Source organism: Durotheca rogersii (genome assembly GCF_024521655.1).
Source record: "Durotheca rogersii strain YMJ 92031201 chromosome Unknown GGS23scaffold_6, whole genome shotgun sequence".
NCBI classification, from domain to species: Eukaryota; Fungi; Ascomycota; class Sordariomycetes; order Xylariales; family Xylariaceae; genus Durotheca; species Durotheca rogersii.
Genome location: NW_026251237.1, coordinates 1,656,013 through 1,669,776, shown reverse-complemented (window position 1 = coordinate 1,669,776; position 13,764 = coordinate 1,656,013). Strand labels below are relative to the sequence as shown.

Sequence of the window (13,764 nt, the reverse complement as noted above, 5' to 3'; positions counted from 1 at the left end):
TAAAAGGGCCCACAAACTGTCACAATCTCTAAACAAACTAGATCTCAGAAGGAGAGCGAAGGCCACGAGAATGTCCACTCTTCGCGGTGTAGGTCGGTTCCAGTTGGCGGCTTGGCGGCTTGGCGGGCCTTGGCTGGCGATGCGTCTCGTTTCAGACCACCTTCGTATGCCACCATCTGAAGCATCCATCCCACATTGGGTTTCCCGTTCGAACGTTCGTCGGTCCTTCTCGCCTTTGCCTACTTAACACGTCGGAATAGCGCAGTGCTTAGTGATGATGCTTAGCTGTGCTTAGTTGACGGTTCGCGCCGCGAGGACCAGTGAGGTCGGGCTAAGGCTTCCTTGCACCAGGTTCGCCGCGTACCTATCCTTTCGTGGGTGGGCACGGCCTCCTCTGCCTAGGACGTCTCGGTATAAATTAAGGATATCAAACCTCCCTCATTACGCGTCCTCTTCCTCGCATTACCGGTTGGCAAGCTAGGCAACCCTTGACTCGATTCATCGGCTGTATTGGTCTGCTCGATGCCGGCGAAGACGATCATGCAGAGCGTCCCAAGGTGGTGTCGCCGCCACGCTGGAGGACATGACATACCCGTTCCTCGCAGCGCCCAGTGCATCCGTTTTCGGACCGCCTGGTGCAATAGAGGATCGGCGTGGCGCACGCCTCGTTCCCGGCCCGATCTAGCCCTACCGTGCCTCCGATCTTCGGATAGCCGTAGCGAGGGCAGGATTCTCGATACCTAAGCATCGTTGTACGATGGTCCGAACATGGCGTTCTACAGGCTGTTGATTCCCTATCGTGATTCGGAATTGAATACGATTTGCCAACATGGGATTTTTGTCGCGTCTTAGAAATCGATAATTGTCCGATGTTGGTACCCTTTAAAAGGAAATTTCAATTCTATTAATAGCCGAGGTTATCGCGAGCAACTTGAAGTCTCGTCCACGTGTACTAGTATTCCAGTGGGTGGCTTTGAGCGTATTTAGTACTATCAGGTGTCTCTTGACAACATCGCGGGTCTGTAGACAGTGCGTGACACCGTTGACAGAACCCGTATTTTTCCCCCTCATCTCATATTGGTTGTTGACGCCGAGGCGAGCTTTACACAGGGAACAGGCTGGAATCCAACTACGCATTGCCGCCCCCTACCATGCCTCACATAGTCGTAATAGGGTAGATATAACCCCTATCTTTCTCCCCCATATCCCTCTTCCCCTTTCAGACCACCGGTGGAAACGAAAAGAGAAGAACTAACCCGTACTCCCCCCCTCCTCCTCCCACAGCGCCGGCGTCATCGGCCTCAGCGCCGCCCTGCGAATCCTGGGCGAGGAGGAGCCGCCGTCGCCGCCGCAGCAGCAGGAGACGCAGAACACGGTGACGATCGTGGCGCGGGACTACCCGGAGGGCGCCGAGACGGTGGACGGGGCGTCGCAGATCGACTTCACGTCGGCGTGGGGGGGCGCGCACAACCGGCTGGTGCCGCCGACGGACGCGGCGACGCGGCGGGAGCACGGGTTCGCGCGGCGCACGTTCGCGCGCGTGCGCGGGGTGCGCGCGCGCCACCCCGAGGCCGGCGTCACGCTGCTGCGCGGCGTCGAGTACCTCGAGGCCGGCGCGCTGGCGCCCGCGTACCGCGACCTGACCGAGGCGCGCGCGCGCGACGAGGCCGGCCCCGACGGCCTCGGCATGCGCGGCTTCCGCCTGCTCCCCCCCGCCGAGCTGCCCCCCGGCGTCGCCTGGGGCTGCGAGTACGACACCTGGTGCGTCAACCCCATGGTCTACTGCGCCTGGATGCTGCGCCGCTTCGCGCTGCGCGGCGGCCGCGCCGTCCGCCGCGCCGTGCGCGACCCGCGCGAGGTCCTCGCCTGGAGGCTCGAGGGCGGGCCCGTCGACGCCGTGGTCAACGCGTCTGGCCAAGGGTTCGGGGATGAGCGCGTGTTTGTGACGAGAGGTAAGCCTGCCCCCCCCCCCCCCCCCCCTTCCTCCCTCCCCTCGAAGAGCCAGCCCAGCTCGCACCGTTCCACGGCTAACGAGACCCCCCGCTTCTCCTCCGCGCAGGCCAGACCTGCCTCGTCGCGAACCCGTGCCCGGTGACGATCACGCGGCAGAACAGCGACGGGTCGTGGACGTTCTGCGTGCCGCGGGCCTTCGACGGCGGCACCGTCATCGGCGGCACCAAGGAGCCCGACAACTGGGACCCGCACCCGTCGCCGGCGGTGCGCGAGGCCCTGCTGCGCCGCTTCGCCGACACGTACCCGGCGATCCTCGGCCCCGAGGGCCGCTTCGCCGTCATCAGGGACGTCGTCGGCAGGCGGCCGACGCGCCGCGGCGGCATGCGCCTCGAGGCCGAGGTCCTCGACGCCGACGGCGACGGCGACGACGACGGCGCCCCCCGCCCCGTCGTCCACGCCTACGGCCTCGGCGGCCGCGGCTACGAGCTCAGCTGGGGCGTCGCCGACGAGGTCGCCGCCCTGCTCCAGCCGTATTTGGAGGCGAAGACGCCGGGGGCGAGGCTCTGAGCGCGGATGGGCCCGGAGGAGGGAGGATCGGGGGGAGGGGGGCTATGCTGGTGCGGAAACTGATAGCGTAGCTAGATAGGAAATATTCACGCGTCGTGTTGCATGCAGCCTTGAAGTGCTTCGTAGCAGACTCCTGCGCGAGACACGGGTGGAGCCTTCGTAGTCTTGCCAGCCGGCTCATAGGGGTCATCGGGAGCAGTGCGCGCGTACGAGCTCGGTGGACTGCGGCACAGGCGACCTGCGAAGCTGTCGGGATACCGGCCAACGTCGAGGACGTGTCCCGTCTGCCGACGTAGATACAGTCGGCAGCACTAGATACGTCTTCGCCCCTTGTCTTTCCGTAGAGACTGTGCGATAATGAGACGATCCGGGTAGAAGAAAACTCGTCAAGGAATGGCGGATGCCGGCGGTTGGCAAGGATATCGTCAAATATGCTGCCTATCCAGAGAATCATTCTTGCCTTTTTCACAGGAAAGACAGTTCTCGTAACGGGATTGCGGCATTCGTTCTCCCGCCATTGATTGTATTACGTCCCCTCCGCCCGCGGCGAACATGCTTCCCTCCACAACCGATAGTCTATAATAGCCTGATGATGCCGGCCGGTCCGATGTTAGTAGCTTTTGATATTTACATATTAGTGAGGCTGACAGCTGGTGTCTCCCTTTCCGGGCCAGAATCCGCGTATCGAGCCCTGAAAATCTATTTAATCTATTTTTGGGGCCAGGTTTTCGCTCGTTCCCACGAGATCATCCTCATGCATCTGTGCCCGACCCTTCGCCCAACTTCTTCCGCACTTTTCGTTCTCAGACTAAGAACGTCCAGAAGCTCGGGTACACAAACTCCTCCTCAAAGATCCTCCGGACCTGCTCTAGCACGAACTTCTCCACCTTGCCCACGTTCTTAAGGCTCTGCTTGCTACCCTCTCTGTGGCCGATCTCGCTCTCAACCCTCACCTCCTGCAGCAAGCTCCCCACCCGGCTAGCCTTGCGCTGCTGCTGCTGCTGCTGCTTCTGTTGCAGCCGAGGTCTTCCTTCGTCGGAATCACTGTCGCCGTCGCCGGAGTCGGACTCGGAGTCGTCGTACCCGACGGCTGCGACGGCGTCTTCCGGGCTCAGGAAGCAGAAGTGAACACGCTTCCGGATGTACGCGACGACGCCGACGCCGTCAAACGTCAGCCCCGTGATGTTGAGCTTGACGGGAATCCCGACGAAACTCGGCATCGGGTAATCCAGCAGGATTTCTGCCGTCAGCATCAGCTTCACGTCGCCCGCATACTTGATCCGAAACACCGCCTGTAGGTCGTCGATCCGTGGCTCTCGGAACCTCCGAGGCCCTGATCCCTCGTCGCCATTTCCTTCACCATCTTGGCCGTTGGTGTCGCGTTGCTGCTCCTGGTCCTTGCTGAAAGCCGCCGCGGCCGCCGAACCCACGAGGTACGGTACCCCTGACTTGTCTCTCGTGGGGGGGCGTGAGGGTCCGGCCGACGTTGGCGCCAGGGTTGACACACTGTGTTTCTCCCTCAGCGGGTGGGCGGGCGCGAGCGAGGATGGGGAGGAAGTCGGGTGGCTGAGCGGCTGCAGCAGCGGCGGCGGCGGGGCCAGGGGCGGGAAATCGGCGATGGAGGCAGAACCCTGCGAGGGCTGGCGACTGTGACCCTGGAGACTGCGACTCTGGCTGAGGCCAGGAGAGGGGTACCGCTCTACGGGCGACGGCTGTGGGCTGCCCAGGTCGAGCCAGTCGTTAAGGTGCTGGGCGCCGGCGACGGCGGCAAGTGGCGTCTGTGTGCCGGGCCAGTCGGCTGCGAGCTTTGGCTGGAAATAGTGCATGTTGGCGGTGCCGCCAGGGACTCCCGGTGCCAGCCCGAGGAACGGCGGGTTCATGTCTACAGGGTGCCCCGGCGCGCTGCGCAGACCGGCGGCGTGAGTGTGTGGCGGGTAGAGGCCCTCGGGCCTGTACATACCCGGCCTACCCCTGCCGCCCATCGCACCGCCTCCGCGCTCCAACCTCCGGGCCTGGTCCGCCTTCCTCCTACGCTCCGCAGCCCTGATAGCGTCGGACACGTCCTCCTCCTTTCCGAAAGACCCGTTACTACGCGCGGGCGGGTGCGCTCTCCCCTCACGGTCCCTGCCCCCAGCGAAATAATACTGGTCACCAGCTACACCATGCTCATGGCTACCGCCACCACTACCGTTGTCATCCTCCTCCTCCTCCTCCTCCTCCTCCTCATCGGAAATGTCTGGGTTCTCCTCGTAAAAGTCCGGCAGCGGGTCGCATATGTCCTTGAGTACGATGCTCGGCGGGATGTTGCCGAAGGCGAAGTCGTGGACGGTGACGGACTTGATGAAGCGTGGCAGCGGTACGGACTGGAACTTGACGTGGATGAAGTCGCGGATGCGCTCGGCAAGGGCTGCCCCGTCAGCGCCCCCGGTCAGCGTCTCCCAGTTCAGGTCTATGGACATGGCGACAGGGTCGATGTCTCATTAAATATCGTGCCCGGGGTCGAGACGTCGGACATTGTTGGGCAGGTATTCTCTCACTCGGGGATATTCATGGCGGCACTAACCGCCGTCCAGATACGAGAATGGGGATGGAGGTCGACGGTTGGGTAATGCTTGCCACCGTCCGTCCTGTCGTCGCTACTCGGCTTGTTCCTGTCCCCGGGATTGCGCAAGTTGCGGTGCTGGTGCTGGTGCTGCCGTTGTTGTTGTTGTAGTTGGTGAGTTTGTTACCTGACTTGGCCACATCTCGTAGGTCGCGTTTTGTACACAGTTATGTCACTTACGTGCCTCAGGTACCGTGGACTTATGAACGCCTCCACAGGCCTGCCTTAGTAATGTAAGCTATGGCATACGTCGCTCTCATTACATGCATAATATCCCTCCTAGTATATGTACTGGGCTTACATGCATATAATTAGCAAGGTGATGCACCGAACCTATCTAACGGCGCAACAGGGCATCCATGTACATACATACCTATGCATAGGGAACTCATGCCAAAACACCCCGATTTTAGCATATTCCTGCCCCAAGACCGCCCCTTTAGATGTATTATCCACGCTCGCCAGGAATACGGGGGGATATACGGGTATGCCTATATGCGACACCGCTGCTGCTACGTTCAACAATTCTGTATTATCCATCGTTGCCGTCGACGGGGGGTATCTCAAGCACCGCAAATCGCTGACGCCGCCTTGCCTATCCCTGGCCATTTCCCCTGGATCCGCATCGCACTCGTAGTTCCCTTCATGTATATGCTTCCTGTCGCCGTCGCACGTCGTGATCCTAATGCCCTTCCGTTATGATGGTATGACCGTGCCGCAAACGCCGCGTGTGCCCTTCTGCCTTCCTACAACCCCGGGATATACATTATTCATACAAGGTGTCCAGTGCCGTGCTGGGAGTACATCCAATCAGTCGCCCACAAAGCTCCCTAACTTACTGCTTGTCTATCGCTCACGTAACCGCGTCCGCCTCTTCGTCCCCTGCGACCTCGACTTCTCGTGGCCTTGGCGCGAGCACAGGTGCACTAAACGGATGCCAGCAGTTGGGGGCCTCTAGTATATATCTTTCCGAGGGGGATGCTGCCGTTAGTAAGGAATCCTTAGCCTCGTCGTGGGGCTACATACCTTGCCATGGCCTCCCGAAATCTCGACTTGTACTCCTTAGGACTAGTAACTGTTGGTTTGTTACGTCCGCCACCCGCGAAGCCGCGATCCTTGATCCAGCTCTCCAATTTCTTGTCCCATGTATATGTCCGGATGCAGTCGATGATACCCACCACCAGCTCTTTCTTGTCTTCGTCGATGGCGACCATGAGGGAATAGTCCATCACGTTCTGTCGTGCGAGGAAGAGTGTGTCATTCCAGACCGACGCGCGAAGGAGCTTCTTCGAGTGCTCTCTCGCAAAAAGGGGCGACTCGTAGATGTATTCCACCATGTTCTCGTCGAGTAGCACTTCGTTCTGCTCGCCCGTCGCTTGAATCTTGCGATTCCTCATCGACCCTTTAAGATCGAAGATCCTGCTGGGCGCTCGGTCGTAGAATAGGTTTTCCATCAGTAGCAAGTCGAGTTTGATCTCGGTGTTGGTTACCGGATTTCTAATAACGACTTGGAAAAACCCTAGCATCTTAGCGATCACGGATGGGAGGTCGTGGAAAAGAGCCTCCGCCATCAGACTGAAGTAAGCTGGCGCAAATTTCAAGAAGGCCACCGTTTCCACCGGCGACAGAGACTGTCACGCGGATTAGCTTGTACATCCCACGCGAGGTTAAGGCATGTCGCCAGCACTCACCTTCATTACCAACCGATCATCCTGCGTCTTTAAGAACACCGACTTCGTTTTACCGCCTTTAGAATCCCATTTCAAGCACCGCGACAAGGATTCGACGATACGATCGGCGACGCCGCAACTCCGTCGCAGCGCGTCGAACTGTTCGGCGTAGAAGATCTTAATCAGCATTTTTGCCGTACCCTCTGTGAATTGGTATTTGTAGTGTGTGCCCGTATTGTGCATAAGTTTCACCTCCAACTGCCTCTTAGTAATCGTCTCCTTGGCACCCGGGAAGTCATCCGGATGTCCGTCGCCCTCCACTACCGATGAGGCGTCCGTATCTTCGTTACTTTTCGGTGGATAGAAACCTCGAAGTCTCTCTTTGTAGTCTTCAGAGCTGAGTGCAAATGCGATCAGAGAGCTTGGCTCGTCCTCTCGGACGATAATGTCAGAATCGATGAAGATGTGATCCGTTGCATTCAGCGGGTAGTCCAACGGCGGCCACTGACTTGCCGATCGCTCGTTCCAAAAATTGGCCAGCACCTTCATGAAGTTGTTCTTATCTTGCTTCGGAAGTTCCGCCGGGATCTCAGCGCTCGAATCGAACGATTCGGCGATCTCCTCGAGCGTTGTGCCGTCGATCAATGAGTGCTCGGTATCACTCTCCCCTTGCTCGTCGTCCGTCGCTCCTAAACTATTATTCTGTGCCGGGTCGTCGGTTTCGGTCTCAGTCGCCATCTCACTGGAAATATGGGACACATCTTTAGGGGATTGCGGTTCTTGGACCGGCTCCTGGCTAGTTTGACTGGGGGTTTCAGGCTCCGCCGATTCCGTTGGCATACCCCCCTCGAGGTCTAGCTTTCCCGCCACAGCCACCTGATCTTCTTCAATCGGACCTGGTTCCTGTACAGCCTCGACCACGTCTTCGTAAACTTCGAGGATGGCCTTAGTCGACGAGTTTTGGAGGAAGGGTCGAGAATGAGACATTTTCACCGCTCGCTTTTCCCGGTCCTTCACCCGCTCCTTTTCAAATTCTCGACTCAGTTGTTCGAAATGTTTACGGATAGTAAATACTCGAGAATCCCTTTTCCCAACAAAGCGCGGGATAGCTGACGGATTGGTTTTTCGGTGAGGCCGAAGACTCGGAAATATTTTCTTTTCCCCTTTGCCGGATTCGTTGGACGAAATCTTCCGAATCTCATTTCCGGTGCCTGCCTCCGATGATGGAACTCTATCTTTCTCCTTGTTGGTGCTGAACATCTTCTTTCCTGCAGCGGAATGCACCCGGGGCAAGACTGCGGCACTGATTACTGGCTGTGATAGGGCGCGGATCATTGGAGGAGACACACTCGATCCAGCCTTACGAGAAGTCCCACGCTCCACCGCCTTTGGGGGCTCTACGGAAACCCTGGTTGGCTCGTTTCTCGTAGCTGTTACGCCTACCCTTTCGGAGCTCCCGGACTGCCGACGGCGAATCTGTTCGACTTTCTCGTTCGATGAGACCGAGGGCGCCGCCGTGGTTGTCGATTTTGGCGTTAGCTCAGGAGACGGCAGAACCGGGTCAGGGTTCGGCAGCGGCTGCGCCTGAAAAGCGGCGATGCCACCTTCAGGCCGGCTTAAAACCGGACGGTCGTGCGCAGGTATTTTCGGCGTTGCTAGGTCAAGTGGCTCAACTCTATCCAGAGCTTCATCAGCCACATGAACTGGTGTTGCATCTGGAACCGGTACGTCCAGAGGAGCTTGTTCCTGATCTGCGTCGAGCTGAGCAGGATCCGAATCAGTCGTCGTCGGCTGGCTATCCGTCCTAGTATCGCTTTCCGGGATGCTGCTCTGTGTGGCTTCCTCAGTTATCTCTGTCGTCTCATTTATCGTTTCATTATTCGGAAGTGACTCTTTTGATTCATCAGTGAACATTTTACGGAGGTGAATCAGGGTTAACCTTCGTATGTCTTTATCTGAGGGTAGAAAATCGGCCTCGAACTTGGTAAAGACAGCATCCCATTCACCAACTTTGACGAGCATTTCCCGAAGAACGACGTTAAAGGGGATGACCTCGTAGTATTTGGAGTTCATGTATTTTTCTTGGAGTTTTCGCACAAGAGAGCTATGGTCTTCGGATATCTTTTTAGATAGCCGTTCCATCTCCGCCTTGCATGAATCGACTTTTTCGGGAACGATGTTGTCGATATTAATGGCTTTCAACCTCGCTTTTACCGAAGTCGTGAACCGGGCCCACCTCTCTTGGGCATGGGAGAAAATATCATTTTTCATGTTAAGATCATGTTCAACATTCCAAGTGATCCTCGCCCTCGGAACAATGATCTCTAGAAGCTCGACAGGGTCATGGTGGATACGAATGATCTTGTCATGAACTGCAAAGTATCGTATATGGTTGCGATGGTGATCGTGAGGGCAATTCCAGCCGTCGCCATCCTCGACCTCGACAAGATGGGTCCCTCTACTCAAAAACGACAGCTCAAGATATTTCCCGAAGGAGTATTTCCAGGTTTCCCTAGACATTTCCTTCTCATTCGTCTCTCGCCGGCAAAGCCTGCAATAGCTCCACATCATAATGTCGTCCCGTAACGTGCCTTTCGTGTCAGGCTCGACGAAGATGGTGATGAGGGATTCGCCGTGGACATACGTCCGGTGATGGTCGCCCATTTTGCGATCACAGTTGTTAGATTTGCACAAGTCGTCCGAATTGTAGCAGACGTCCTCGATATATTGGCCCAGCGTGCAGTCGGGAGACATTCCGCTAGGAAAGTCGACGTGCTCATCATAGAAACCAAACGCGATCAAAGTCGGCTCCAGGCACGGAATCTTGGTTTCCGTACAAATGATAGAATGCAATACGACGATTCTCTGGTGCGCATACGGCTCGAATAAGCCGATATTGCCTTGGATGTTGTTTTCCCACTGCCTTGTCTGTGTCTGATAGTTGTAGAAGGCTTTGTCATACTCGGCATCGTGGACTGCATGAAGGATTTCCATGATCTGCCGGGGTGCCTTGTGACCAGTCTCGAGCACCATTCGTGGTTTTATGAGCTGAAATTTCTGGGGATTTGATTTCTCGGGGTCCGCACGCTCGTCAATGATGTCTTGATCTCGCAGCCGCTTCAAATGAACTAACCGTCTTTCCTGCTCCCGGGCTTTCATCAATAGATAGGGCTGCGCAAATTTGACAAATGGAGAGACAGACAGAATTTTCGTCTCATATTTTGCGACCATATCGCTGTAAAAGGACGGCATGGGGATATCTTCCGGAACTGCGCTATCGTGAGCCGGCTGCGGGAGAAGCGGCTCTTGCGAGACTGCACTACTCGGTGACTCTTCAACGATCCCCGGTGCGGAGTGACTATCCTGGCTGTTGGGTGTGTCCTGGGTGGTTGTGGACGTGCTTCTCTGTCCGTCGTCGGCCGTACTAGATCTCTTGGTAGCCAACGAGCCCAGGCTCTCATCCATGGCTTGGCTCGAGTGCCCGGATAACTCTTCGCTGGTAGGAAGCTGAATGAACGAATCTCGCATCAAGCACGACTCGAGTTTGAGGTTATAGACCACATACACCATAAACTCGGTAATGCGCTTGAGTTTGGCGAGAACAGGGATGGGTGCGCCTCTGAGAGCAATTGTACATCCGAGTTCCTCTTGACTGCTAGAGACGAAGATGTACGTCTTCTTTCGACCAGGAATATGCTCGTTCACAAACGTTTTTACCTCATAACCGGGACTCCTGCCTGGTTGGAATTGGTGTGAGGGGAGGGCCAGCATGTCTATGGACGAGATAATTTCAGTTTCGAGGCATCTCGACACGGCTGTAAGAACAGACGGCTTTACATTACAGACGACAACAATCTTCGCGTCGGATAGGAACTGCATCGCGAGACCTGCTACGCTTTTTTCCGCCAATAGCAACTGAGGCCGAAGGGCGATGATCCTATTTACCAACTGTTTCAGGTACTCTCGCTCCTGTTCGATGACCGGTTGCAAGCTCATAAATTGTTGTTGATGCCTGTGGTACTCAATCGGGAAGGAGACGATCACGACACGGGGATTGGCCATGCGACGCGGCATGCTCTTCAACGCTAGCTTCTTCGTGAATATAACGCCTGGGACATAACAAGTGTCACCTGGCCGTCCCCCGGGAATCTTTTTGAGTTTAACATAGTGGCGGATATCCATGTCATCCCCCCTTTCGATGTCAGGATCCACGGATGCAGTACAGGTCAGGAGAATCGGCATCAACGCCTTTTCCCAAGAACTAACGTTCGGCACATCCGTGTCTTGGAGTAGCTGTCGCAGGAGCTTTCGAACGTGTACTAGGCTTGCGGGATTGAGTTCCAAACGAGGCGCCTTGTCTCCTTTCATAGACGAGCTTCGAGTGATACGTCGTACGTCGGGTGCCAACGAAGTGTCGAGGAGCGGAAGCGTCTCGTTCGATCCGATCGGTCCTCTCAGGGCGGATGATTTGGGCCGGGGAGACCGTACGACGTGTCCGCTGGCAATGCTCATATTCCGTCGTCTCGAGGGCCTTGGGTGGAATTCATCCAAGCCACGGCTCGTGAAGCTCAGACCGCTAACACTCTTTTCTACCTGGGCACGGTTTTTAGCCCTCCTCCCGGCACTCAGGTACGACCCAAACGATCTCTCGGGGTCAGTCATGGCTGGGCCTTGTAAATCAGATCTGCCCATCACCTCCGCTATGCTCATCTGCTCATCACCGCTCGATTCATCCGACATAAATGGTGCCAAATCGGGATCAATGACATTGTCGTCATGAAAGGCGTGCATGCCAGCCTTCCTAGAGACCTCCTCGCCTGCCAGTTTACGAAAGGGCGCTCTTTGTTCCGGGGAAGTCTTGAGGCGATTCCACAAGTTGTGCTTCGAGTGATGACGTCTGTGGCCAAATGGCTGAGGCTTGCCCGAGGTGTTACTAGACCTTAAGGACCTTGACGAGCTTGGGCGGCTCAACTGAGGTGAGTCGATCTCTAGCACTGCCGAGTTGCGGTTTGAGGACTCTCCGATGCGCCGCGCGGCAGGGATCGCCATCAAGGGCGTAGCTAGCGATCTATTCTCGATATCTTCGACTCTTTCCGAGGCACTAGGATAGTCTCGCTCCGCTTTTGGAGGCGGTGGATGTGTCTTGGATACATTCTGGCGAAACATTGCCGGAAGAAATGAATCATCTGCCGAGTCATCCGAGGCGGGCCCGTCCTGTCTCTGGCGGATGATCGCCAAGCAAGTTTGACACACGCGAAGTGTTCCTTGGACACCAAACCGCTCTCCTGAGATGATAGATGTGCACCCGTTGTCGAAAATACAGCCGCAAGTCCTACAATGGTGTTTTCGGCGAAAGGCAGTGAACGGAGCTGCGCACAGAAAACACTCTTTGCATGTCTCGTCGGCCATCCAAAAGTCCTTGCTCAAGATCTGTTTTCGCATGGAAGCCAATTTCGCATTGACCGTTTCACGGGCACCCTCATCGACGGTCGTGCCCGGTATCCTGTACTCCCCGGACTTCATCTGTCTAGGTTCGGGGACTTGCGTGAACGATTCGTGGTGGATACTATCATGAGCAGATGTATTTATAGGGCTATTCTCGGTAGTGCCTCGTGATATGGATGAGGACCTCGAGAGATTATCGGAAGGCCGAGAATAGCCAATCCGATCAAGAAGAGCAGGTCGCCTGATGGCATCCCTTGTCGACGGCTGAATCGACTGCGGTAACGCACCGGAGTCAGATGGGGGCGAGGTAGCTGCTGGTAACATAACTGGCGGATTTCTATATCCCCTCAAGGGGGTTGTAGGAGAGTTCGTGCTTCCCTCCATGTTCGGCCCATCCTCTCGCTTGGGATGGCTAGGGACTGGGATCTTGTCGACGGGCGGGCCATGCCTCTTCCCTACTGCATCGTGTACCGTCGATACCTCCGAGGTAGTGGCAGAGTGCTGTCCATCATTTGGCTTGCTAATGCTCCGCCGGCCGCCTCCCTTAATCTGGCTGTCTTCCGTCTTTGATAATACGCCGCGAGGTCCGTCTTTAAATGCACTGGCGTGCACCGGGACAACGGCGGCAGTTGGTTTCGTCATACTCGACATGCTCTGGAAGCTCGAAGATGTAGATTTTAAATTTGGTGCCCCGGGGAGGTTCGAAACAGACGAAGCCATGGTTGAGTACGGCTGCTGAGATTGCCCTTCGCTAATCGAAACAGCGTCCGAGGATGTAATGGCAGAAGCCGTCGGGTCGGGCGATGTTGAGTTGAACGTCGAACTTGTGACGCCAGTGTCGACATGTAGTAAGGAGCCCGGTTTCTTAGACGCTGTGGCGGTGGTACTCGAGCTCTTTCTTGACGCAGCATCCCCGTCGTTCAGGTCCGGATTCTCCTTCTTATCCTTCCCGCCGACCCCAACAACTTCTTTGAAGCGGCTATAGAGTCCGCTTAAGCCGTTTTGCACGAGATCGCTCGCAGTTCCTTTACCCTCGACGGCAGAAGAGGGAGAAGGTGGCGGTCCCAGTGCCTTAAACGTGGTCAGGATATCTTTCTTCTGAGAGGTGCTGTGGATTTGGTCGAAGGCATGAGAAAGCTGGCCCCTATCGATCTGCGGAGGGGCCTCGGAGGACAAGGAAGCTACGGAACCATCGCGCGATTTGGATGTCGAGGAAGCTCTCGCGGCGGGTGAGAGGGAGGATAAGGGGGGCTTCTGGTCAGACATGTTGTCGATCGAGGCGAGGCATCCGTGGCCAGACTCGGGTTATTTGACTCGTATGGCTATCGGCCAGAAACGGTGCTTGTTAGTGACCAGAAGTGGGAGCGGTAGATTAAACGAGCCGTATCATTATACCTACTACGTCGGACTTGCCCTCGACAGGGCCAGTTTCCGTCGGGAGGCCGGTTTTAGACAAGAGCACAAATACAGAATACGGCCTTTGCACGGGTTAATCATCTGGTGCTCCCTCCTCCACTCTCTAGATAG

At 56.5% G+C, this 13,764-nt stretch overlaps 3 protein-coding genes across 3 annotated transcripts; 1 reads left to right on the top strand and 2 right to left on the bottom strand.

The window, feature by feature from the left end:
• Nucleotides 1–906: 906 nt before the first annotated feature.
• Nucleotides 907–3,149, top strand: GGS23DRAFT_619583 (FAD dependent oxidoreductase). Its single transcript, XM_051521020.1, has 3 exons — nt 907–1,174; nt 1,285–1,952; nt 2,060–3,149. Exons 1-3 carry the CDS (start codon nt 1,152–1,154, stop codon nt 2,518–2,520), a joined length of 1,152 nt encoding a protein of 383 aa, XP_051373586.1. The 5' UTR covers nt 907–1,151; the 3' UTR covers nt 2,521–3,149.
• Nucleotides 3,149–5,193, bottom strand: GGS23DRAFT_467346 (uncharacterized protein). The gene has a single exon (XM_051514185.1). The coding sequence runs from the start codon at nt 4,977–4,979 to the stop codon at nt 3,324–3,326; it is 1,656 nt and encodes a 551-aa protein (XP_051373585.1). The 5' UTR covers nt 4,980–5,193; the 3' UTR covers nt 3,149–3,323.
• Nucleotides 5,194–5,867: 674 nt separating this feature from the next.
• GGS23DRAFT_467344 (uncharacterized protein) lies at nt 5,868–13,749 on the bottom strand. The gene is made up of 4 exons (XM_051514184.1): nt 13,637–13,749; nt 6,814–13,559; nt 6,149–6,753; nt 5,868–6,087 (listed from the first exon to the last, which is right to left on the bottom strand). The coding sequence occupies exons 2-4, from the start codon at nt 13,501–13,503 to the stop codon at nt 5,976–5,978; spliced, it is 7,407 nt and encodes a 2,468-aa protein (XP_051373584.1). The 5' UTR covers nt 13,504–13,559; nt 13,637–13,749; the 3' UTR covers nt 5,868–5,975.
• Nucleotides 13,750–13,764: the final 15 nt, after the last annotated feature.